Below are 27,647 nucleotides of genomic sequence, written 5' to 3' on the forward strand. Positions count from 1 at the left end.
TGCATGTCAGTACAGTTGGGGAAGCAGGGATCTGGAATGGAATTCCAGAGTCTAGCGGTTCTGGGGAAGAAACTACTGGAGTACAAAGATCTTTTACATCTAGGGATCTCTACTGTGTGGGGGTGGGATTTAGCTGCCTGTCGGGTTTGTCAAGGGTGTCTACGTCATGGGGGCACAAGTGATTGCAGTTCGCCGGAGCATTCACCACTAAAATACTTGTAGAAAAGGCAGAGGAATGCAACGTTTCGTCAATGGGACAGAGGCTGAAGCTTAGATGCCAGTTCAGGACCTATCAGGTTTGCGACTCTCTTTTGAACCTTGTAAAGGAGCGAGAGACTAGTAGCAGATGCACTAGCCCAAATGTGACAGCAATACTCCATACATGCGCGAATGGTGGCCTTATAGAGGTACAGGATACTTTCGGGTGTTAGTTTTCTAGCACGGTAGAGAGAGCCCACCTTCTTTGCAGCGTTGGATTGACTTTAATTTGAATGCTTTTGACTTCCGGTCTCGTAATAAAGACAGATTTTCTTTGACTTTCTTTTCCGCCTTCGCGTCACGGGTTTAAGCCTGTCTACCTACAACCACCTTTTTTTTTGCTCTATACACACACCTCCAAACACCCGGGCAACATTTGGCATCCAGGCTAATCTATAATACACATCTGTCTGTTTTAATGTACATATGTACGTATCACAGAACTCACACTTCTGCTGTAGATAATGATGATGATGACAAATGTTACACATTATTTTACAAATAAATGGATGTAGGTATCAAATGTGAGTCTTATAAACAAACGTTTTATTTAAAAAAAAACAAAAAAAAACATGCGTGTATGTATATATGTGTATATTTATATGTATGTGTACATATATATGTATGTATACCAATATATATGTATTATTCCTTAATTGGAATTCATTTTTTGAGATGAGCATTATATGTTAATTTTTTGAAGGAATAATATATATACCAATCGGTACGGATCCGACTATGGAAGATCAGATAATAAATAAACGTGGATTTATAAGATCAAAGAATCCAACCTTGATCGCCCTTCGGGGCCCGTGGCGCAGTTCATAGAGACGTTGAATCTCTACGGTTCCAGATGAACATTGTCTGAAGATAGCGGTTTCAATCCCACCCAAAGCGTGCCAGAGGTTAATTAGTCAAAAATGTGGTGAGACGACAACAACTACGGATGGCAGTGATGGCTGAGAATGCAGTTAGGAGATTCGAAGTTCCTATCCGTCACGGTTACCACCTGACGAAGGCCAGAGGAATAGTTGGCCGAAACGTTGTGAATAAACAAACCAATAAAAAGATCAAAACACAACAACTAATAAAGATGAGACTAATAGTCCGAAATAATAAATTAATATATATAATGCTCATCTCAAAAACGAATTCCAATTAAGGAATAAATAAAAAAAGTGTTTATTATTTAAAAAAAAAAAGAAACTGTTTATAGTGCTTACAATAAAAAAAGATCAAAAACAACAACTAATAAAGATGAGACTAATAGTCCGAAATAAAAATTAAAAAAAAAAAAAAAAAATTAACATGTGTATATATGTATATTTATGTGTATGTAGGTGTATATGTGTACATATATATGTATGTATACCAATGACCATCTTCAATGTCAGGTCTGCTTGAGAGTGTGCAAGTCACTGGCAGGACTAAAAAGTCATCTCCAGGCACATGGACTTTCAGTGACTGAGGGAGTGGCACTCTGACAAGACGTTGCAATCATGTATCGCAAAAACTTTCGATAGAGGCGACGGATTTTCACGAGATCAGTATTGTTTTGAAGCTATACAGAGACTGCAGACAACCGAAGTTGGTGTCTTGTAGGCATCGAAGTTCTTTTTAATTTGTTTTTTGAACTTTGATACTTTATACACAATTGTTCTGAAGATTAATAGTTTTTTTTCAATTTGAATGTTTTCGAAGATGCTTCCTCAAACTGGAACTATATGCAAACGTCAATCCACAAATTTCACAAGAATATGGTCTCTCACGCGTATGCACACGCATGTGGTTTGTTAATGTCGACTTCTCTGTAAATGCAGAATCACAAATTGTACAAGAATATGGTTTCTCTCCAGTGTGTATGCGTATATGCATTTCTAAATGCGAATTGCGGGAAAAAGCTGAGCCACAAACTTTGCAAACAAATGGTTTTTCTCCGCTGTGAGTCCGCAAGTGCGACTGAAGATGCGAATTCTGAGCGAACGCTGCACCACAAACGTCACACGGAAATGGTTTCAACCCTGCGTGGATTTTCATGTGGACGTTAAGATGGGAGTTCATCAGAAATGCTGTGTCGCAAATCTCGCAAACAAACGGTTTCTCAACCGGGTGAACCCGCATGTGAGATTTCACACTGAACTTCCGAGAAAAAGTCGATCCGCAAATCGGACACGAATATGGTTTCTCCTTAGTGTGTGTTCTCATGTGTGATGTCAGATGTGAATTGCGTGAGAACGCAGACTGACAAACTGTACATGTGTATGGTTTCTCCCCACTGTGTTTGCGAGCGTGAACTTTTAGACTCGAATGATCCGCGAAAGCCGACTCACAATCAGTGCATGCGTAAGGTTTTTGACCCGTATGCGTTCGAATGTGGACCTTCAGATACGATTTCCGAGCGAATCTCGATTCACAGATTTTACAAGAAAATGGTTTCTCACCTGTGTGAATTCTCACATGTTCTGTGAGAAAAGAATTCTGCGAGAAACAAGAGCCACATATTTTGCAAGAATATGGTTTCTTCTTGTGTATCGACATGTGTCGTTTCAACTCTGATTTCTCTTGAAAAGATGATGTACAAATATTACAAGAATATCGGTTTTCATCTGCATGAGCTTCCATTTCTAATGAGCCAGTTTCGGATTTGTGAATTTCCATTTGAGCTTTCAAAGTGGAATTTACCAAAAATGAAAAGTAAAAATTGGAAAATAAAATTTTACTTATTAATCCCACAATGCAGTTTGGTATATGTATGCCAGTATATTGATTTCCAACCAGGAATTTATAAAATGTACAAAATTGCTGATGAAATTTTGAATGTTGTTAAATATTTTCATCTTCCTCGATTCACTGGAGACATCTGATTTTTCATCCTCAAGACTGACCAACCTAAAACATAAGATCAATAAAATTAAAAAAATAAAGAAAAAGAGGTTACTAATATATATATATACTAGGAAAAGTACCCGTCGTTGACTGGGTTCAAAAACAATCTACAGAAAATGGACTCTGATTTATGAAAGTATGATAGGTTATGAAAAGGAAGGGTTGTAAAGAGATAATGCAAATACAAGACTAATAAATTAAAAAAAATATATCCATTTTAAATGTGGAAACAGATAAATCTCACAGGTAAGAAATTCATAAAATAAAATTAAAAAAATAAAGAAAAAGAGGTTACTAATATAATGCTAATCTTATAAATACAAGACTAATAAATTAAAAAAAATATATCCATTTTAAATGTGGAAACAGATGAATCTCACAGGTAAGAAATTCATTTTTATAACATGAATAGGTTAGATAAAGTTATCATTATGTTTGTAACATATTTTTTTTTCCTAAGATTCACCATAAAACATGGAACAAAAAAGTCAATAAATTAAGTAAAAAATAAAATGTTGTAGCTAAGACCTCGACACACTGATGACTACAAACAGACAGAAGATAACGAACTGCCCTTAGAGGTATTGTACGACTTTTAATATTCCTCTACCCATAGCACAACCTACTCCGATAGTAGTATTTTCTACTCCAGGTCAGGGAGTACCAGTTTCACCACCAGCTCCACCCCCTCAAACAGTGTTGAGGAGAAAAAGTACAAGGGTGAAAAGAAAATTTAACCGACTGATCCCCGGTATTAAGCAAAATTCTCCAAGGAGAAATTGGCTTGGGGGAAAGTGTTATGTGGAGATAGATAACCAACCCAGAACATTCTACATAAGGAACCAAGTCACCTGATTGTCCGAATTAATAGGCCATCTTAGGACATATCATAATCTATATATCTATAAAAGTGAACATGTCTGTCTGTCTGTTTACATTTCCCTACATAATAACTCTGCCAATTTTAAGTCTACAGACTCGAAATTTGATATACAGGATACTGAGATTTGGGAAAATCTTTGTAATCAGTTTTCGGCCAAAAATTTGGCTGTAAATTAGTTATTAATCGCACAATGCAATTTGGTATATGTATGCCAGTATATTGATTTCCAACCAGGAATTTATAAAATGTACAAAGTTGTTGATGAAATTTTTGATGTTATTAAATATTTCCATCTTCCTCGATTCACTTGAGACATCTGAATTTTCACCCTCAAGACTGACCAGCCTAAAACATAAGATAAATAGAACATAAAAAAAAGGCGGTTGGAACAAAGCTGATTCACCGTAAAACGTGGAACAAAAAAGATCAATAAATCAAGTAAAAATAAACGAATAAAATAAAATAAAATCTGAAACAAATATCGGACAAAAATAACCAAAATTTTAAAAAAAATATTCAAGAATAAAATTTAAATGAAAAATTTTTTAAAACCTTTAAGTGTTGAAAATAATTAAAAATAATCCTGATTTTATCATTATATTGAATTTCAAAGATATTTGGTCGTTTATATAAATGTAGTTTTAAAATTTTACAAATTGTCCTGGGTATGACATAAAAATACATCCGGCAACGAGGCCTTGGTGCGGGAGCTCCAGGGTTTTGGGGAAAATGTCACTACCCTTTAGTCATTACAGTGCTGGGTCACTCTTGGGCAAGGTGTAGTACCCACTAGCTCCCTATTTAGGGTCACAAAAATCCAAGCCTGGTCAACGATGCTCTTGGCAGATGAGATAGGAATCGCAGCGGATGAATGAGCACTGCAGTGCTCGGGTCTGCCTCAGCCATCGGATGGAGCTGATTGCATGTGTGCAGATTGTCCTGGCCCGTCCTTGCCTCTGTACTTTTGCTTTCAGTGGAGAGGATGCTAACAGTACTGGGCAAGCTGCTTATTCCTACTTTGCCTAGGCTGGGAGAGAGGTGAAAGTTCTGTGGCGATGGAGTGAGGACGTACCAGCAAGTTTGATGGACTGGACGCCACAGCAAACAAAGAAGTCCGGTGTCGCTGCAATCTCCAGGCAATTACTGACCTACTGCGGGCCCGACGCCTTCGATGGTTCGGCCATGCCTCTCGCTGTGATGCAGGGGTCTTTATCCACGAGGCTATCTCCCCACGTCCTCTACCCGGCTGGAAAAAACGTGTCGGTGGCCAGCTAAGAACATGGCTCGGGACTATCAAAGCCGACGCTGAGCTTATTTCGGGCCCGCTCATCTATGGCCTGTCTCGTTGGAGACGTGACTGGCTATTGCTCACTCGGGATCTTGCCTCCGATCGCCGGGCTTGGGCCGCAGCGGTACGAGATGTGCATCTTCATGAAGCCGACTCAACTCCTCCAGGGTGAATGTCGTTTCAAGTACAAGTAAGTGAAGTACACAGCATGATCTCTGCACTCAGGTGATTAGAGTATGATGGTTGTGCTCTTGCTGAAGCCGTCATCGTCAAAATCGACGGACTGCCAAGAGAGGAAGAAAAAAAGCGCGACTACGGGCACCACTACCCGGACTTCCTGCCATCAGGTGTCACATCTGCAGCCAGGGTTTCAGAGATCCGATCGAACCCACTTCGCACCTTCGACACGGAAACTAACTGACCTCCACGTCAGCGTCGTAATCGACGGACTGCCCGAGAGAGAGTTTTACAATTAATGCAAAGAAATTACAAATAAATGGATGTAGTATCAAACGGGAGTCTTATAAACAAACATTTTATTTAAAAAAAATATGCGTGTATGTATGTATGTGTATATTTATGTGTATGTGTATATTAAAATATGAGATAATAAAATAATGATGAAGTCTGAAACAAATATCGAACAAAAATAACAAAAATGTCTTTTGAAAATACTCAAAAATAAAATTTAAAAAACCTTTTAGTGTTGAAAATAATAAAATCATTTTTATTACTTATTTCACTTCTTTTTTTTTTACATGGAGTTCACCACTTATCAAGGCCAAATGGCCACTCGGGGATAAGGGTTATTGTGTGTACAGTAATCAAAGGGATAGTGTAGCAATAGTATTGGATAAGGTGTCATTACTTAGGGGGCAGTTCATCAGGAATTTGTTTGTGTTGAACTTGAAGACAGGCGTGCAGTTCTAAGAAAGGAGCTTTGTTCATGGTATCTACGTTTTCATTTAGGCAAAGATAAGGAGTGGGGAAAATTATTGACGGTGGTTTCAGCTAGTCGGGTGTTTTTTGAAAAAGATTGGCGAGGGGGGACTAGAGAATGGAGCTCAGACGAGCACTTGCCATGGAAATAACGATAGAACAAAGACAGGCTTGCTACGTCTCTTCTGTGGGAAAGAGGTTGCAGGGAAGAGAAAAGGGCATCCCCCACCAAGCCATGAAGTCTATTTTGTACTCTGTCAAGGTAGGATATGCTGTTTTTAGCAGCTCCTGCCCAGATATGGCAGCAGTATTCCATCCTTGAGCGTACTTGGCTTTTAAATAGATAGAGAATTGCATCAGCAGCAAGATATCTTCTGAAGCAGTAGAAGGATCCCACCATTTTCCTAATGACCTTGGCAATAGTCGTGATGAACGTGTTCAATTTCAGGTCAGGAGTAAAGGTCAATCCCAGAAGCTTATCAAAACATGGAGCCTCCACTAGATGAGAGGCATCCATTTCAAAGAGACTATTAAGTATAGCGTATAGGGGAAAGGAGGATGTTTAGGATAGGTTAGAAAAATGTCTTTTTAAGTCGAATTACGTCAGCTTCATAACATCCTAATATTATGAAAATAAAAAAAAAACCTTTACCGTGGGTCGAACAATGGATGACACTTATGGAAGATAGTAGCGGCTTCTCGTTTCAATCAGAGTAAAATAAATAAGTTAAAAAATAAAATGAATAAAATAAAAACAAATTATAATTTAAGCAGAAGCGCGCATGAGGCTATCGATTGCCATTTACAGTTGTTAATTTTTAAAAATTACGACGCGGTTACTGTCAATGATCAAAGATCGCGCATCAGAAGAGACACTGAAAATAAAAATAAATAAAATTACTATGTATCTAATTGAAGAAAAAAAAGGACTGAAATTGGTTATTTGTGAACTTGAGAGAAAAGAGTTTCATAAAGATAAAAAGGGTGATTTTCTTTCTCAGAACTGTGAAATGCATTATTACAAAATTTATTGTAAATGTTTATTTATTTTATTATTTTTTTTTAAAACTTTCTATTGTATTGAAGCTATGGTGGAGACGAGAAGGAGTGAAAATGTATCCATCATGTACACATTTTGGTGGGGATCAGAGCGTTTATGATGTAATGATAGGAGCTTGGTTTTAGATGCATTAAAGGTTCAGTCTCAAGATTTGACATAAGAGGTATTGAGATTTGGGAAAATCTTTTTAAACGGTTTTTGGCCACAAATTTGGTTGTCAAAGGGTCAAAGTTCAACAATTTGACCTTTGAAAACTCTACCAAACTCCGTCAATTTTGGGTCTAAACACTTGAAATTTTATATGTAGGTTACTTGGACATGGATCAAACTTTTTAATTTGATTTGAGCCCAAAACAATAAATGTTAAGGGGTCAAATTTAAAAAAATTTGACCTCTCAGCCAATAGTTGGTCTAAACATTTGAAATTTTACATAAAGTGTATTCAGACATAGGGCAAGCTTTTTAATCGGTTTTTGGCCGAAAATTTTACTGCCAAGGGGTCAAAGATAAAAATATTTGACCTTTGCAATCTCTAATTATTCAGCCAATTTTGGGTCTAAACATTTTAAATTTTACATAAAGTGTATTCAGACATGCAGCAAGCTTTTGAATCAGTTTTGGGGCAAAAATTTGGCTGTCAAGAGGTCAAAGCTGAAAGAGTTGACCTTTGAAGACTCTACAAAACTCCTCCGCCAATTTTGGGTCTAAACACTTGAAATTTTAGATGTATGTTACCTGGACATGAATCAAACTTTTTAATATATATTTGAAGTTTGTATATATCACCATTTTAACCATTCATAAACTACATTTAAGAACATGCCAATGAATCGATGGACTAAGATACAGGCTTTAAAGTCGGGCGATTAAAACGTATATATATATTTTATTAAAAATATTAAAGATATCCCCTCTTAACCCGATTTTATTTTTATTTTATTTTGTTTATCAACATGAAAATAAGTAACTGTTTTTTATATTTTTAAATATTTCCAGATATATCTGCCTTACTAGGTGTGTCAGAAACTTTGTGAAAAATATTGAATAATTCGACCCCCCGTTTTTCCAAGCTTATAACCCTAACTTTTTTTTGATTAAAGGAGAAAGGACCAAGGTTTCATTTAAAAAAAAAAAAACGTGATTTAAAAAAAAAAGGTTTTAAACTTCGGACTTTACAGGTAAATTTCTAAAAAACACTTCTTTTTTTGTTTTAAATTTGAATATATTATTTAATGATCTTTTATCTTCAATTTTTGATATATAAAACTTTGGTGAGTAAATTAATTATTTACTTTTTAATAGACACTTGAAAATGGGGGGCGTGAATAAAAAAAAAAACGTTTATCTAAAATATTATATTCGGTTTATTGGAAAGAGCATAAAATTTCACATTGACCCTGAAAATATTGTAAAAATAGAATCAATAGAAAAATTTTGATAGATTTTTAAATTTTAAAAATTGAAAAATACTTAACTCGTAATATTCAATTAATTTCATTACTGTTTTGTAAAAAATAAAAAAATAATATTTCTATTACTTTTTATACAACTTTAATAGTTTATTTTGGAAGTATAATCCATAAAGAAAATAAACAGCCCACTTTTAAAAGAGAAATTACGAGTTTTTTATATTTTATTCGCAGTTTTGTTAGGGGTGTCAAAAATTCCTACAAAAATTCTGATACACCTAGTGTAGAAGTACCTAAAAAATGCTAGTTTTATTTTTGTTATCTTTAACCCCTCCCCACTCTTTTTGCTGATGAGAAGACTGTTTTATGAAATAAAATGATAAAATTATTGTTCAAGACGTATTGTCTATTTCAATAAAAACATTGCTTCTGAAACGATCGTACAATTTATTGATTTTGTTTGTTTTTCCTTTAGAAACAGATTTTTAATTATAGATTATGAATCATTTTACTCAATATATACATAGGTCATTCCATGTCAATTCACCAGGCCATTACACCCACCGACACCGAATTACTTGAAATTTGGCACAAATATTACCCTTCATGAGTTAGAAAAATTTGCCAAATTATTTGAACCTAAACCTTACCGTTCGGACTTTAAGGGAGGGTGTAAAATTTGTATATTTTGTTTCTAAATTTATGCCACGATACGTCACAGAATTTCAGTGTTTTATAAAATTAAAAAAAAAAATACTTCCACATATTCAATATTTCTGAAATTTCGTAGGAAGGGCATTTAGGGACTGTAGAATCCGAATATTTAATTATTTTAAGCCCATAGAAAATTTTTGTTCACCCAAAAGCATGTCCCCACAAAATCATTAATTTTTACCTATGTAGCTTACGGTCAGTCTAGAGGAAATATGTCCTCTTCAATTTTCATAATATTTTTTTTATAGCATCGACTATGACTGCTTAAGTTCTCAAAAACATTTTGTGAGGGTTTCTAGCTTACTTTAGAAGATATGACACTGTGAAGTTTATCTTTTTTTTCTATGTACGTGCAGTAATTCAGTGAAAGATTGATAAAGACAATCCTCCCAATACTCCCAAACTCCTCAAATGTTCATATTGTGTTAAGTAATTTCTTAAACAATTCAATAAGATAATCTTTGTTAATTTAAAAAGAAAATAATTTGAATATAGTTTGCAAATATTGCATTTTGTATGGTGCGGATAGATTGTGTTTAACAAGTGATAAACATTGACCCATACATTAGGATCAAAGCTTAAGAGTTTTTGTAGATGGCATTAAACATTAATTTAAAAGATTCTTTTGTTTCAAATGCACGTGAATTTTTAAAACTTAGATTTATAATTGGCACTAAACATTTTTTTTTATCCATAAGAAATGCTTTCAATTTCATCGCTTTTAAAAAATATTTATATTTCAAAAAAATAGTTTCATTAATGTAAAACTTTTTTTTTTCATTTAGAAGAAAGTGATGATAATACAGGGTGACCCCCCAAAAAACAGATCACACATTCAATATTTCTGAAATTTCGTAGGAAGGGTAGTTAGAGACTGTAGAATCCGAATATTTAATTATTTTAACCCCATACCTGGTAGAAAATTTTTGTTCACCCAAAAGCATGTCCCCACAAAATCATTAATTTTTACCCATGTAGCTTACGGTCAGTCTAGAAGAAATATGTCCTCTTCAATTTTCATAATATTTTTTTATAACATCTACTATGACTGCTTAAGTTCTCAAAAAAAAATTGTAATAAATTTAGAATTAGGCCAACAGTGAACTCTGAATGACTCTCCTTTGACCCAGACTGGAACTTGTCTGTGGCACCTAAAATATTTATTGGTCACTTTTCCTCCAGTATTCAAAGAGAAAGGTGGAATTTTCCTACTTGGATTTTTTACTAGCACACAGAATAATTGAAGTAGTTTTTTTTTTTTCAGATAAAGATGAATTGTTCTATTTGTACTGAACTAACAGTTGAAACAAGTACTAATTTATTCCATGATAAACAGGTTGGATTAATTTCAGTGGATCATTTGAATGCAATGGATGTAAATGGATGTATAGGACAGGACTTGATGAGGATAAAATACTATCTGTGACCATCACAATCAGACCTTGTTAATTAAGTATGAGTGGCTTGAAAAGAGTTGTTGCAATCCATTTAAAAATCATAAGAAGCAAATTAAACTCTGTCCTAATTGCCGAATACGCATCAGCAAACTTCTTGATGAAAAACAAAGTTGTGTATCGGATGAGGAAATGCAAGAGGTTGATGCAAGTACTTCAATAAAAAACAGAAGATAAATATCAATGAATGTTTCTCTGCTATTGGAATTTCTCCAATGAAAACGAAAGGGCTTCATCACTCAGGAAAGGCTCGTTTAGGTAAGAGAAAACTTTCTTCTGCAATCAGTAGGTCATTAAACATTGACTCTGAGCTGTTATGTGATGAACCTTTAAAATTAAAAAAAAATGAGATTTTAGATAAAGCTAAGTGCTTTGATAAAATGATAAAAGGTTCTTGCAGCAAAAGTAAAAACTGTGGAATCCACTAAAACGAAAATACAGATCTTGACACTTGCCCCTATCGATTGATCACACAAGATCAAAGTGTAGTATCTGTTCTTCAGATGCTGCACTTCTATTTCTTGTTCTCTTTCGGTGGAGGAGAAGTCCTTCACGACTGAGAAAATTTTTATTTTTGTACCTTTTCTCCACGTTAAAAAACGACCCTGGTGTCAAACTCTGTCCCGTGGGGAGGCATAGTAAATAGGTACCGATTGATCACAGAAAAATGTATTTGGTGTTTCAGAACACATTGTACGCAAGGCTCACAAATTGTGTTTGGAAAATGGCATTTTAGCTGTGCATGAACGAAAAGAGGCAAGTCTTTGTCTGCTGATATTGCACAGTTAGTGCAAGTATTTTATCAAGCTGATGAGGACACTCGATTGATGCCAGGAAGGAAAGACTTAGTATTAAACGTAATTTACATCAGCAGAAGAGACTCATATTGTGCAATATAAATAAGCTCTTCAGAGAATTAAAGGAACAGAACCCGAAAGTATCTTTAGGGTTTTCAAAATGTTGTAGTCTTAGACCAAAATGGTGTCCTTGCTGGTAGTGCAGGTACACATGCTGTATGTGTATGCACTATCCACCAAAACATCAAACTATTACTGGAACCACTAGATGTACCGTATTAAGATCTTTTGAAATATATTGTCTGCAATACAAGTAATAGTGTATGATGATTCATAGATGCACAAATTGTTCTAAATCATCACAGAAACTGGAAAAATTTCTTTATGACACCCTTGAAGAATGCATTGGTAATGAAAACTCTGTTGAGTTCTCTCAATGGACAACAAGTGACAGAACAACTTTAATAACTCACAAACAATCTTGTCAAGCTTATGCGGATTTAGTTATTTTGCAATTAAATAAATTAGCACCTCATTCTTACTTCGCTAAATCACAATCAAGGCATTTAAAGCAAAAAAAAAAAAAAGATATCAGTGATAGTGAAGTTTTATTTCTTGGGGATTTTGCTGAAAATTACAAATTTGTTGTTCAATATGAGATTCAGAGTTTTCATTAGAGTACCTCTCAATGCACTTTACACCCAGTTGCATTCTATTTTAAGCTTAAAAATACAATGCAAAGTTAATGTTTTTGTATTATATCGAGTGACAACTTCCATAATGTGGCATTTGTTTATATGGTACAGAAAAACATTATCGACGTGATCAAGGCTAATTTGCCAAATGTGAAAAGTATTGAATATTTTACAAATGGTTATGCGGCACAATACAAGAATTATAAGAACTTTGTCAATTTATGCAACCATCAAAAAGATTTTGAACTTGATGCAACATGGAACTTCTTTGCAACTAGTCATGGTAAACAACCATGTGATGGCATAGGTAGGGCAGTCAAAAGGACAGTAGCAAAAGAAAGTCTACGAAGACCAAATTCCAAACAAATCCTTTCCACAGAAACTATGTTTGAATACTGCAAATCTGTAATTGAAGGAATCAAATTTATTTTGATTAAAAAGGAGGAAGTTGAGGAAGCAATGAGAAATCTCACTATTAGATTTGAAAATGCATCCACAGTTCCAGGGACAAGAAGTTTTCATCAATTTATTCCACTCGACAGAGATAAAGTAGCCATGAAACAATGTAGTGAAGATGAAAACTATGAATTGATATATGACGTCTCTATCGGGGTTGAAGAAAAACCAATGAAATTTGTTGTTTCAGAATATGTTTGTTGCAGGTATGACAGTAACGTTTGGACTGGCATGGTCCTAGAAATTAATATGGAAAATAAGGACTTGCTGATTAAGTTCATGCATCCAGCTCTTTCATCACATTCATTTTATTGGAAAGAGGATTTTAAGGATATATGCTTTGTGCCATTAGCAAATATTCTGTGCACTATTGATGTACAACACCAAATGGTAAAATTTATCATTTGTCCAAAGTGGATAAATTATCTGTGCAAAAAATTGTGTACAAAACAATTTAATCCAATGTACACAACAAAATTTGGTGCACAGTATAGTTTAAAATTTGTATACAGGGCGACCCCCCCCAAAAAAAAAAACCATAGAAAGTATATCTAGAACATATGCTGTAGAACGGAGAAAAAAAAGGTCAAAGGCCCTAGTGTTTTGACATGATGTTTTGAATATAATAAACTAGTTACGAACAAAACACTAAGAAATGGGGCCAATTAGAGTTGGGATCCGTTTTTTGGGGGGTCACCATGTATTATCATCACTTTCTTCTAAATGAAAAAAAAAAGTTTTAGATTAATGAAAATATTTTTTTGAAATATAAATATTTTTTAAAAGCGATGAAATTGAAAGCATTTCTTATGGATAAAAAAAATGTTTAGTGTCAATTACAAATCTTCTAAGTTTTAAAAATTCACGTGCATTTGAAACAAAAGAATCAACTTTTTTTTTGTGAAAATAATGAATTTTTTTTTAAATTCAATCAGAAATAATTTCTTTTAAATCAATGTTTAATGCCATCTACAAAAACTCTTAAGTGTTGATCCTATTGCATGAGTCAATGTTTATCGCTTGTTAAAGACAATCTATCCGTACCATACAAAATGCAATATCTGCAAAATATATTTAAATTATTTTCTTTTTAAATTAACAAAGATCATCTTATTGAATTGTTTAAGAAATTACTTAACACAATATGAACATTTGAGGAGTTTGGGAGTATTGGGAGGATTGTCTTTATCAATCTTTCACTGAATTACTGCACATACATAGAAAAAAAAAAGATAAACTTCACAGTGCCATATCTTCTAAAGTAGGCTAGAAACCCTCACAATATTTTTTTGAGAACTTAAGCAGTCATAGTAGATGCTATAAAAAAATATTATGAAAATTGAAGAGGACATATTTCTTCTAGACTGACCGTAAGCTACATGGGTAAAAATTAATGATTTTGTGGGGACATGCTTTTGGGTGCACAAAAATTTTCTACCAGGTATGGGGTTAAAATAATTAAATATTCGGATTCTACAGTCTCTAAATGCCTTTCCTACCAAATTTCAGAAATATTGAATGTGTGGAAGTATTTTTTTTTAAATTTTATAAAACACTGAAATTCTGTGACATTTCGCAGCATAAATTTGGAAGCAAAATATGCAAATTTTACACCCTTCTAAAATCCGAACGGTAAGGTTTAAGACCTAATAATTTGCTAAATTTTCCTAACTCATGAAGGGGAATATTTGTGCCGAATTTCAAGTAATTCGGTGTCGGTGGGTGCAGATTTCAACTTTTTGCTGGTGTTTTGACATGGAATGACCCATATATATATATATATATATATATATTTCATAATGTTGTTAGGGATACAAAATTTAAATGTTGCAATTAGGAAGAGAAGACTTATGATTAATGAGTAAAAGTAAATTTGTATATATATAAATATATATATAACCCTTTTTAGAAAGAAGATTATATTTCTATTTATATATATACAAATTTACTTTTAATCATGAATTATAAAAGTCTTCCCTTTCTAATTGCAATATATATATATATATATATATATATATATGCGCATAAGGTTATGAACAATACATAGGGCTCAAGCAAAGCTGAACTGCTAAATAAAAACAAAACAGGTGTCGATCACATTCTGCCTGTTGTCCACCACCCATCCTCTCTCTCGCTCCAACCCCACATCCATCTGTCAAATAAAAGTGACTGCTTTTATTACCAAAGAATTTGTCATTTATTTTAATAAACACAGCAGTACTTATTGCATATGATTTGAATACGGTTGAAAGGGAAAGCAGTTGGGCATCAAATAAATATACAATCACATGGGAGATAAACAAGATTTTTATTCATTTTCTAAAATCTCAATAATAACAACAACAACAACAATAATATTAATAATAATGATAATAATAATATTAATAATAATGATATTAATAATAATAATAATAACAACAACTCGCGGGACTTGTGGAAATTTCACAGCAGACTCATTCATATGTAATATATTGACGTTGGCATTCTGTAGATGTCTGGTGTAAATGGAGACGCTCTGATATTATTGTAGCTATTTTTAACTTTTTAAACTGAAAAATTATTTTTCTAAGCTAGCGCGAATGCCCGGTAAAGCCTGGTCGTAAAGTATGCTTAAATATGATATTTTAGTTCTTGCAGATTTCGTATATATTATTATAGAGTTAATGTTCTATCGGTTTTTATATATTATAAAGTTATTAAGTTGCAATTTCAAAAATAAAGAAATATATCTATATGACTTGGGTGCATTAGCTTGAATCGGAAAAATCTTTTTAATAGAATTTTTTATTTTTCCAAGTCGGATTCTATTTAACCCATAGTTGGGGCTCTAACAGGTACTACCACTCTGGGTCAGAATGGACCTAGGAGCGATGACAATTAAGGAGTGGCTCCACACTCTCCAAAGCCCACAAATTGGGGCCTCACTATTGGATATAGTTTAACGTCATATTCAGAACTAGGAATTATAGATAAACTTTCAGATACCTATAAAGTACGTAATATTAATTTAGATAGTGAAAAAGTTAGAAGAAAAGAACAAAACACTTCCATGTATTTATTGGATACCTAAAACGAACAAAACCCAGTTAGCACTAGACATGCATTACCAAACCTTTAAGTAAAGCTTTTTTTTTTTTTTACACAGGCACATTATCAAGGCCAAGAGGCCACTCAAGGATAAGGGTTAAAGAGGGTACAGCAGAAATTGGACAATATAGTAATTGGTAGTAATGAAAATTCGGTAAATTTGTTAATTTATATGGAACAGCTCATCAAGAACTTATTTACGTTAGACTTGAACACAACCATATTGTAGTCAGCCGGAAAGCAGGGAAAACGGAAGACAATTCCACAGGCGCTCACTTCGAAGAAAGAAGCTTTGTTCATGGAATCTATCTTTAGGTTTAGGCACAGATAAAGAGTGGGGGGAATTATTGATAGTGTTTTCAACTAGACGAGTATTTCTTGTGAAAGTTTGGCAAGGGGGGACCATAGATTGAAGCTCAGTCGAACACTTTCCATGAAAATAACGATACAGCAGAGACAAACTCGCAACATCTCTTCTGTGAGATAGAGGTTGCAAGGAAAAGAAAAGGACATCTCCTACGAGGCTACGAAGTCTATTTTGAACTCTATCAAGGCAGGACAAGACCTTTCAAGCCGCTCCTGCCCAGATGTGGCAACAGTATTCCATCCTTGGATGTATCTGGCTCTTATATAGATAGAGAATTGCATCAGTAGTGAGATATCTACTGGATCGATAGAAAGATCCCACCATTTTTCCAGCGGCCTTGGCAACAGATTTGATGTACATGTTCCATTTAAGATCAGGAGTAATGGTCAAGCCCAGAAGCTTGTCAAACTTGAGGCCTCCTGAAGATGAGAGCCATTCATTTCAATTGATGCCAGATGTGGATCAGAATGTTGATGATGTAAAGAGAGAAGCTTGGTTTTAGATGCATTAAAAGTAACCAACCACCCCTTTCCCCATTGTACCACGTGCTCAAGATCAGAGGAGAGAGGATCGGAGAGAACTTGGTCGTTTACTGTGCTATATCTAAAATGTTTAAATAAATTATAAATCAAATAAATAATTTCCACTAGAAAAGAAAATTCTATAGTAATATAAATATATTTTGGGTGGTAAATAATTTAACATCCAGTAAAAGAAAAATTAAATTGCATAAATTCTAGACTAAAAGCAAAATCTACAGAGACTAATGATTTTAGTATGTGGCACTGTATCTCATTGCAACGATTGTTAACACTCTTCAGCATGGTTGGGTGGTGATTTGGTCATAAGCACAAAGATACACAGAAATTCAATCCCATAATTCCCTTTTTTGATCAACCTCTTTCTGTCTGGACCTGGACCATCAGGAGGTGAGCACGCATATTTCTGTCTCTTTGTAAATGAGGGGGTGCACCCCTTCTCTCAACTCTAGTTAGGTTAGCTAGTTTTAGTTTAAGCAATGGTGAAAAAATCAATTGTACGATATGTAAATTGTAAAAGTATTGTATACATTTTATAAAATAAATAGTTAATTATATTTCACTAGTGAGGGTACCCGGCATTGCCCGGGTGTTTGGAGGCATGTGCGAAAGGGGGGGGGGTAGGCAAAGTAAAGAATAAGCAAAGAAATAACCCTGTTTAAATATCAAAACAAAAAGCAAAGAAAAAAAAACAGCGAAAAAACGTTAAGCTTCTATAAAGAAGGTGTTCTGAAAAATGAAAACAAAAAAAAAAAAAAACACAGCGCAAAGCGAAAATTGAAAAAAATAAATAAAAAAATGGCATAAATAAAACCAGTAGAAAACATAGAACGAAAAGTTAAAATGCCACTAAAAAAATTACCCTCTTAGGTAGCTTATCTTGCTTTTGGTAACATTTCTTTGTTAAATATTTGTTTTTTGACAACTTTTTTTGAATCGGTGCTTGTACACTTTATCGCACCTGCTGTTCAAATCCAAAGGATAAAGCAGTATTTTAAACTATGGCCGAAGCATAAAATAAATAACAAAAAAAAGTAAAAAAAAAAAACTGAAAAAAAAATAAATAAATAAAGTGAAATATCCATAATTGTTTAATTGGAAATGTTTTGATTTAATTAACGAAAACGGGAAAGTTTTTCCTGAAAGATTTTTTTTTTTTATTATTAAAAACAGAAAATGAAAAAAAACATATTCATAATTGTATAAAGTGGACGAGCGTCATTTGAAAAGCAAAACATTTATTGTATAAAAAAATTATCAAAATATAATTGCAAAAACATTTCTTGAAAAGTTGGTACTAGTGTAGTTATTTGAAATAATAACATTATTATTTAAAAAGCCATTTTTAACATGGGGAGTGGCGGATGTTTTGTACCTATTCTATACTTTAACCTTACAACTGAATAAAAAAAAGAACATAAAGCTTTAATTAAACTACAATTTAAAAATTAGCGCGGATCACTCTCTGTATTAGCACCCAAAAAGTTTGTGTAAGAAAATCTAATTTTAATAAAATAATTTTGCAATGAAAGCAATATTCGATCTTGGGTTTGTATTACTGTACACATAGATTCGAAAAAGTTGTCAAAAAACAAATATATATCAAATAAATGTTATCAAAGGCAAGATAAGTTACTTTTCTACCTAACTGGATATTTTTTCAGTGTTTTTATTTAATGTAACATGTTTATTCAGCTCGAAAAACATACTGTGTTTACCGATGTATTGGAAAATTCAAGATGGCACCCGACACTCTCTTTAACACAGTAAGTTTGGGAAAAGGTGCTATAAATATAAAACTAGACAAAATACTGTTAGAAACACGCTCAATATATGTGACATGGGTTGATATATTCGGTGGGTTTTTAATAGTATTTTGTATAGTTTATTATTTATAACACATTTTCCCAAACTTACCATGTTAAAGAGAAAGTCGGGCGCTATTTTGAATTTTTCAATACATTGGTAAACACTGTATGTTTTCGAGCTGAATAAACATGTTACATTGAATAAAAACACGAAAAATATATCCAGTTAGGTAGAAAAGTAACTTATCTTGCCTTTGATAACATTTATTTGTTATATATTTGTTTTTTGACAACTTTTTCGAATCTATGTGTACAGTAATACAAACCCTGGATTTTTATAAAATAGTTTTTTTTTTGTTGAACAAATGAATAATTCTAAATATTAAATTAAGTAAGAAATGTTAGGTGGGTTTGTTTTACTATACACATAGATTCAAAAAATTGCCAAAAATCAAATATATAACAAATAAATGTTACCAAAGACAAGATAAGTTACTTTTCCACCCAACTGGATAAATTTTTAGTGTTTTTATTTAATGTAACATATTTATTCAGCTCGAAAAACATACAGTATTTCCCGATATATTGGAAAGTCAAAATAGTGCCTGACTCTCTTTCATACAGTAAGTTTGGGAAAATAAGTTAAAAATAAAAAAAATATACAAACTACTGTTAAAAACCTCCCGAATATATGTCAACCTATGTCACGATATATATATATATATATATATATATATATATATATTGAGCGAGATTCTAACAATAAATTTTTTTTTTTATTTTGAACTCCTTTTCCCAAACTTACCATGTGAAAGAGAGAGTCGGGCTGGGCGCCATTTAAAATTTTCCAATACATCGGTAAACACTGTATGTTTTTCGGGCTGAATAAACATGTTATATTAAATAAAAACACTAGAAAATTATCCAGTTTGGTAGAAAAGTAACTTATCTTGCCTTTGGTAACATTTATTTGTTATATATTTGTTTTTTCGACCACTTTTTCGAATCTATGTGTACAGTAATACAAACCCTTAGGTTAATTTATTCTTTCCGGAAGCAATCGTTCTCCAGTTTAATTTTTTTTGTTTGTTTGTTATTTATTTCATGCTTCGGTCATAGTTTAAAATAATGATTTCTCCCTTGCATTTAGACTGCAGATGCGTGAAATAAAATGGCGACTCCAGTTTCGGCGACAAAATGTAGAAGTACCTTCGAATCTATGTTTTTAAGTTTAGTTCGGCAAAAGTCGCTGTAGTTCGGTTCAAATTCTGTAGAAGCACCATGTGTGTCAGAAATTTGGTGAAAATAGTGAATAATTCCACCCTGTCTTTCCAAGCTTATAACTATTCAAAAAATGTAATTCAAGCCCTATTTTTTTTTCAGTTAAAGAAGCAAGGACCAAGGTTTCATTAAAAAAAAAAAACAAACAACGTGGTTTTTTTTTTTTTTTGAAAAAGGTTTTAAACTTTGGACTTTACAGGTAAATTTCTAAAAAACACTACTTTTTTTGTTTTAAATTTGAATATATTATTGACATTTTATCTTCAATTTGTGATATATAACACTTTGCTGAGTAAATTAACTATTTACTTTTTAATAGACATTTCAAAATGGGAGGTGTGAATTATTCGACCCCCTGTCTTTCCAAGCTTATAACTACTCGAAAAATGTAATTCAAGCCCTAATTTTTTTTTTTCAATTTAAGGAGCAAGGACCAAGGTTTCATTAAAAAAAAACAAAAAAAAAAACAAAAAAAAACAACGTGGTTTAAAAAAGTTTTAAACTTTGGACTTTACAGGTAAATTTTTAAAAAACACTACTTTTTTGTTTTAAATTTGAATATATTATTTATTGACCTTTTTCTCTTCAATTTGTGATATATAAAACTTTGGTACATAAATTAATTATTTACTTTTTAACAGACACTTGAAAATGGGGGGGGGCGTGAATTTAAAAAAAAACAACGTTTGTCTAAAATATTATATTCGGTTTAAGAACATAAAATTTCACATTGACCCTGAAAATATCGTAAAAATAGAATCAATAGAAAAATTTTGATAGATTTTTAAAGTTTAAAAATTGAAAAATATTGAGTTCGTAAAATTCATTACTGTTTTTAAAAAATAAAAAAAAATATTTCTATTATTTTTTAAAACAACTTTAATAGTTTATTTTGGAAGTATAATCCATAAAGAAAATAAACAACCCACTTTTAAAAGAGAAATTACGAGATTTTTATATTTTATTCGCAGTTTCGTGTTACTGTTAGGGGTGTCAAAAATTCCTACAAAAATTCTGATACACCTAAAGCACGGATTTCATGTTAATAGATACAATAAAGTAATTTTGTGGAGATAGCAACCCCCCCCCTCCTCTAAGAATTGCGAACCTCTTGATGCGACTTACCTTTTGGAAATCGAGAAATTGGATCGGTTTAAACGAGGAAACGTTTCCGAATGACGAATCTTGAAAAACCACAAAATCGGGATGAACCTCGTTCTTCCATTCAAAAATGTCCGAATTTTGGTTTCTTTACGATTTCGTCTTTTTTGTTCTTGTTTCGTTGAATTCTTGACGCAAATAAAAAAAAAAGTTGGAATTGAAAAGACTTTAACGAAATGGAAAATTAGCGGGAAAATTTAACTAATGGAAAGGTGAAAAAAAAAAAAAAAGCAGTAAAGGTGAAAATAAATCATAGACCGGTGTTAAGCCGGATTTGATCCCCCGTTCTTTTAAGAGGTTAGAAGCGCACGTGTGCGTTGCTGTATCGAGTTCTCGAAAGTTTCTGAACGAGGGGGGGGGTAGGTGTTGATGATTTTTTTTTTTCTGAGCTATTACAGAGTGGCATGGCCAACTTAACCAAAAAAAAAAAAAAGTGGTGGTGGGGAGGGGGGATTATAGTCGGCTAACGTCTTCCCCAATTTTGTGCGGAGCGCTACCGGAAGCGGTGACAAGTTAAATCGGTCCCTTCACTTTTTTTGTCATTCAGTATTTGGATTTCGAAGCGATTTAATGAAATAAAATATAAGAAAAGGACATTACTGAGAAGCATGCAATAAAATTTAGCAAAATTATACAGATTAAAAAAGACATCCCGGCATATTTCTCGAGACATTTAATTGTTGCATTACTTCCCTTCTTTTCTAGACGGTGATAGATGATTTAGTGTCCCCGACGAAACGTCTTCCAACAGACATTTTTATTAGTATTAAAAATTATAATATTATTAATATTTTATATGAAAATAAGTGAAACAATTCTTATTTTATTTAAAAAATGTATAATTTTTATTTCTTGTAATTAAGTTAACTTTCATTTATATGAAATATTCTTAAAAGTAAATAAACATATTTGGCCGCTTCTACACTATTGGGACGAGATTTTGTAGTCGATAAATGGAGTTTTCAGATACCCCCCCCCCAAAAAAAAAACAATGATGTCAACTGATTTTTTTTGTTTTGTTTGTTTTTGGTCAGGCGGAGTTTTACAACCATCACCCCCCCCCCCTGCGTAATTTCTATACTGATAGGTTTTTTTTTTTTAATTTTTTCACTGGATTATTATTGATTGGGCACTAATTAATCAGATTATGAAAAAAAAATCATTATTTCGAGATTTGACAGGGGTGTTCACTTTTTAGTTACAACGTTCTTGTAAATCGGTCACCCATTTTTTTTTTTTTTTTTTTCTAAACACGGAAGTGTCTTCGGGAGATATGAAATGGTGGCATGTTGACGAAGCAATCTATCGGGAGGCGCACGATATGAAAATTGACAACGGGATGGAAAATTATGAAACATTTCTCTAGTATGTTAGTAAAATTTATAATACTTAAATAAAAAAAAAGTTTAAAAAAGAAATCATTATTTCGACATTTGAAAGGGGGTGCTCACTTTTTAGTTACAATGTTCTGATAAATCAGTCACCCATTTTGTAACCAATAAAAACGCGGGTATATCAAAACCATAGAAAGTAATTTTTGTTTCTCAAAGAAAAAAAAAAAGAAAAATAGAATGAACATGACTTTTTTTATTGCTTTTTTATGAAAATAAAGTTTCGAGTGTGTTTTTTTATTTTTTAATTTTTTTTTAACTTATTTAGTTTTGTGGTTTGTATTACTATACACATAGATTCGAAAAAGTTGTCAAAAAACAAATATATAACAATTAAATGTTATCAAAGGCAAGATAAGTTACTTTTCTACCTAACTGGTTATGTTTTTAGTGTTTTTATCTAATGTAGCATGTTTTTAATTTTTTAAGTATTATAAGTTTCACTAACATTCTGAAGAAATGTTTCATAACTTTCCATCCCGTTGTCAATTTTTATATCGTACGCCTCCCGATACATTGCTTCGTCAGCATGTGACCATTTCATATCTCCCGAAGACACTTCCGAGTTTAGAAAAAAAAAAAATGGGTGACCGATTTACCAGAACGTTGTGATGTTAGAAATTTCAGAATGCAAGGGCGATAACTGCTAGATTGTTCCAATCACGCAATTATTTTGACAAATGAAATTGCATTGTTTCAGTTGCTGCGGAGGATTCAGGAATTGGCGGGAATATTGTGTTTCTTCAAACAGATTTCCATTCCGTGTCAAGCAAAGCAGACGCGTGGTGTCTCGCTCCGTGCCAAATGAACTATAAGGCAGGGTTCTATTCTATTTGTTATCTCCGCTCACTTAAATGCGGATTCAAGCCTGAGGCAAAAATGTTTTATGGACTAATTACATTCATCATCATTGCCCGCAGTAGGGCATCCTTTATTATGGAACATCGATCGCAATGTGCGTTGTTCTAATTTAACCAGTCTGGAAGGATTTCGAAGAACCCTCAACCACTTCTACGAGCGGCTGAATTCAACCAGCATCTTCCACAGAAGAAAACTGCCTACACCTTTCGAGGCATAAAGTACCCGCCATTTGGCCGAAGCTAAAGAGGTGCACTCTTATGCAAATATGGACTCATTTTACGTTTCTTGTAAATAAAATATTCTTGGAATTTAAGGTGAGCCTTTGTTGCTTTTCTGCCAAAGGCAAAAACGAGTAAGAGAAATTCTTACAGTAACTAAAAAGTGAACACCCCTGTCAAATGTCGAAATGTTTTTTTTTTAAATTTTTTTTTTTGTTTTTTTTGTCATAATCTGGTTAATTAGTGTTCAATCAATAATAATCCAGTGAAAAACATTTCAAAAAACATATCAGTATAGAAATTACGCATGGGGGTGATGGTTGTACAACTCCACGTTTGATCGATTCTAATAAATGACAATCGTACCCGGAAAACTCGTACCCGGAAAAATCCCCCCTTTTTGCTAGGTAGGAAAACTGGTCCCTTATTGAATAAATATCGATTGAAAACACATTTTATTACCGTTCTTGAAGGAGATATTGTTTTTAAAAGAGACTATGCACCCCCATAATATTTTTCAAAATTATTTTTAACTCTTGCTTAAAAAAAATAAACTTCATCACGGAGTCAAGATACTAAAAACGAAACCAAATATTTATTAAAAAAATACTCTAGTTTTAACACTTTTTGTGTCATTACGAAACAAAAATAAAGAAAGAAAACACGTATTATCAAAGAAAGCAATTATTTTATTTAGAAGAATTAATTCAGTTTAAATAATTCTTGTGTTATTACAAAACAACAAAAAAGAAAACACGGTCTTATGTAATTTTGGTACCGCGCCGAAATAACATTATTATTTCAAAAGCCATTCTTAACATGGGGAGGGGGGTATCGTTTAAAAGTCATTTTGGGGGAACTTGTGCAGTACTTAAAAATATACACATTTATTTTCTTTTGGAGGTGGGGGAGGCTCGCTTTAAAACTATATCTACTTCAGTATTTTCTTTAATTTTTGGACATCTTTTTGGTAAAAATTATTTACGAAGTAGCGTCGAGTGCGACATTACTTGTTATTTCTTTTTAACTAAATGAACTCGGTAGAAGAAAGAGAGAGCCTGTTTCCTCCGTTTGACTATAGGTGGCGTTACTGTCTGTCCACCGAGTTACGGAAGCACAAAATGTATATAATGGCACCCTTGAAATAAAAATAAATGTTTTTGTTATATTTTAATTTTAAACATTTTTTTTTTTTTTCAAACATATTTACATTTTTTTTTTGTTTTTGCAAACATATTTAAGTTTTATTTTTCCAAACATTTATGTTTTTTTGTTTTTTAAATAAAACTTAAATATGTTTGCAAAAACAAAAAAACAAAAAAAACTTAAATATGTTTGCAAAAAAAAAAAAAACATGTTTAAAATTAAAATATAACAAAAACATTTATTTTTATTTCAAGGGTGCCATTATATACATTTTGTGCTTCCGTAACTCGGTGGACAGACAGTAACGCCACCTATAGTCAAACGGAGGAAACAGGCTCTCTCTTTCTTCACGATTACCATAAACTCTTTAAAATAAGTTTAGACACTCTATAGTGAAGCCAAGACTACTATTTCTCCATTACATGTCTCTTTCTCTCTACTCTTCCCTTTCCCCCTTCCTTCCTTCCTCCTTTCCTCAAAAATGTGACCAGAGGTTGTAACCAATCAGGAGGGAGAACAGTTCTGGTGGGAAAGACAAAAAGAGAGATACAAAAAAGTGTTGGAAGCAAAAAAGACGGAGACGCGAGGGGTTCCAGAGTCAGGGGACAAAAATGAAAATCACGAACTTTCTATAACCCGATACCACTTGTACGCTGAAATGAATATAAAACCGTTTCGTTTGGAAGTTCCTTTGTTTCTTTATTATTATTCCCAGGTCGGTTTCTACTCCCGTCTTATTAATTTCGACGAATCGACAAAAGGGGGACCCGCCGAAATGGTGCCCAAACCAACAAGAATTACATTATGTTAACCGCCATAATTTGGTGAACGCCCAACGTCCATATGAACACGGACAAACGATGATGACGTAATAGCAAAGTCCGCGGAAAAAAAGAAAAAAAAAACAAGTAAATATATATAAATCTGCCTAAAGAAGTGCCGATAAAATATATTTTTACTGTTTTGTGACACGGTTCACCCTATCAAAAAAAAAAAAATTACGTGATTCCTACCGAGTAATTTTCGTGATTTAAATAGGACCTGGCCTGAGAAGTCTGAAGATGGATACCTTGTAAAATATATATAAATACAACAACAAAAAAAATCAAATTAATTGTAAGACGCAGTTCTACAAAATTCAAAAATTTTTGGCTGGATACACGTAAAACACACACAAAAAAAACAAAAAAAACATAGAAAAAACTTTCAAACACGCATACAAAAATAATTGTCGCCATCTTAAACACGTGAGGAAATTAGCACGTGTAGAAAAAATTCGCTTTGACAATAACGCAGGTTTTATCAAAGGCATTAACCAGAACTATATATATATATATATAGTAATTTATAAAATATATATGGTGATTAAGCTACACTGAATATTCCACGTTTCATCCACTATAGGATTCATCAGGTTTATGCGCGAATTCTGTGGTTGCTTTTTGTTTTTATATATGTTGGGGATTTCTAGTTAGCCAATCAGCTTTCTAGTATCCACCGTGCCCCTTCCTATCAGCCAATGGGCATGCATTTTATCGAACAAAGTATCTGTTTTAGGACTAGGTTAGTGGTTTGAGGTAGATCTTTTCCTTCCGTTTTTTTTATTTATATAAATATACCTATGTGTACACACATACATGCACATATATATACATATATATATATATGCATATATGTATGATCGTTTATGTATATTCATGTTTATTTAATTTATTTATTTGTTTGTTTTCTATTGTTATTGTTAGTTTTAAAGCTATTTTGTATCGCTATCCTAGAGTAAGTTTTATTTTGTGAACACAGTTGTTTGCTATTTCTCGTCTACAGTTTAATAGATTTTGAGGTTCTTTAAAGTACAGGATAGCAAATTTTTCATGGAGGCATAATGTACATGGGTCATCTAAATGTCTGCAGGTGGTAGCTTGTTTCATTATTTTCCATCTGACTACCAGTATTTATTCGCTAGTGTTGTTTTTATACGGTGTTTTTTTATTTTTGAATGTACTTTTGTGGTCATAGTATCGGGTTTTGAAATCTAAGGAAGTCATGCCTATGTAATATTTATACTTTCGTATATTAAATTTATGTGAGTAAATGAAGTAGTTATATATATATATATATATATATATATATATATATATATATAAATTTTTTTATCAATAACAATTTGAAACACAAATCTCTCGGTTAATTCAACCTCTGGTGAGTAAACGCTTTTCCTTCTATTCTATCATACCTAGCCCCCCTCCCCCGCCATTTCTTTTGGTCGCGGCTTCTAAAAAATATTAACAAAAGATACAATAATAATAAAAATAATTATAAAACTTTTTTTTCAAATAAATAATATAAGTAAGTGTCGAGGGATGGTTTGCAATATTAGAAGCACAGTTCCATCTCCGACATATTACTACGGATGAGACCAAATTTTATGCCGTTATAAGTGCATTGCCACCTGACCTAGTGACGAATATACCGCCAGCGGTTTTACACTCGTTAGATTATGTTAAATTAAGGGAGTCGGTATTGTCTACCCTACGAAAAGACTAGACCTGAACTCTTGGAGAAATTGATGAGGACCACTACGTTGGCGGGTCGTCCGTCAATATACCTCCAGGAGGTGTTAACAGTTGCAAATAGAATAGGAGCAAGCAACGAAATAGTGCGCCATAAGTTTATACGTGCACTGCCGAAGCAAATTGCCCCGGTGATAGCGGCTCACACCGAGATGCCCTTGGTAGAGTTAGGTTGACTGTCCGACAACTTGATGCCGTTAATAGAAAATACACCGGTATTTCAGACTGTAGAAAGTCAGGCTCGAACAAGTCACCACGGTACTAGACATACAGGTGAAACAACACCAGTCGGTCTATGCGCGTATAGAAGGAAACAGCGATTGAGAGTATGTAGAACCCATATTTACTTCACAAAAGAGCCTCGTACATGTAAGCTGTG

The 27,647-nt window shown here is 33.1% G+C and overlaps 1 protein-coding gene across 1 annotated transcript; it reads right to left on the reverse strand.

Annotated features, from left to right (window-relative positions):
* Nucleotides 1-561: 561 nt before the first annotated feature.
* LOC145270371 (uncharacterized) lies at nt 562-21,510 on the reverse strand. The gene is made up of 2 exons (XM_080126022.1): nt 21,047-21,510; nt 562-3,147 (listed from the first exon to the last, which is right to left on the reverse strand). Exon 2 carries the CDS (start codon nt 2,914-2,916, stop codon nt 1,939-1,941), a length of 978 nt encoding a protein of 325 aa, XP_079982148.1. The 5' UTR covers nt 2,917-3,147; nt 21,047-21,510; the 3' UTR covers nt 562-1,938.
* Between the last annotated feature and the right edge of the window lie 6,137 nt (nt 21,511-27,647).

The sequence above is a fragment of the Euprymna scolopes genome, chromosome 46 (genome assembly GCF_053919585.1).
Source record: "Euprymna scolopes isolate OS-2025 chromosome 46, ASM5391958v1, whole genome shotgun sequence".
In the NCBI taxonomy this organism is placed as follows: Eukaryota; Metazoa; Mollusca; class Cephalopoda; order Sepiida; family Sepiolidae; genus Euprymna; species Euprymna scolopes.

What these genes read in the sequence shown, in the direction of transcription:
- LOC145270371 (XM_080126022.1), bottom strand. Translation starts at nt 2,916, where the DNA reads ATGGAAATTCACAAATCCGAAACTGGCTCATTAGAAATGGAAGCTCAT.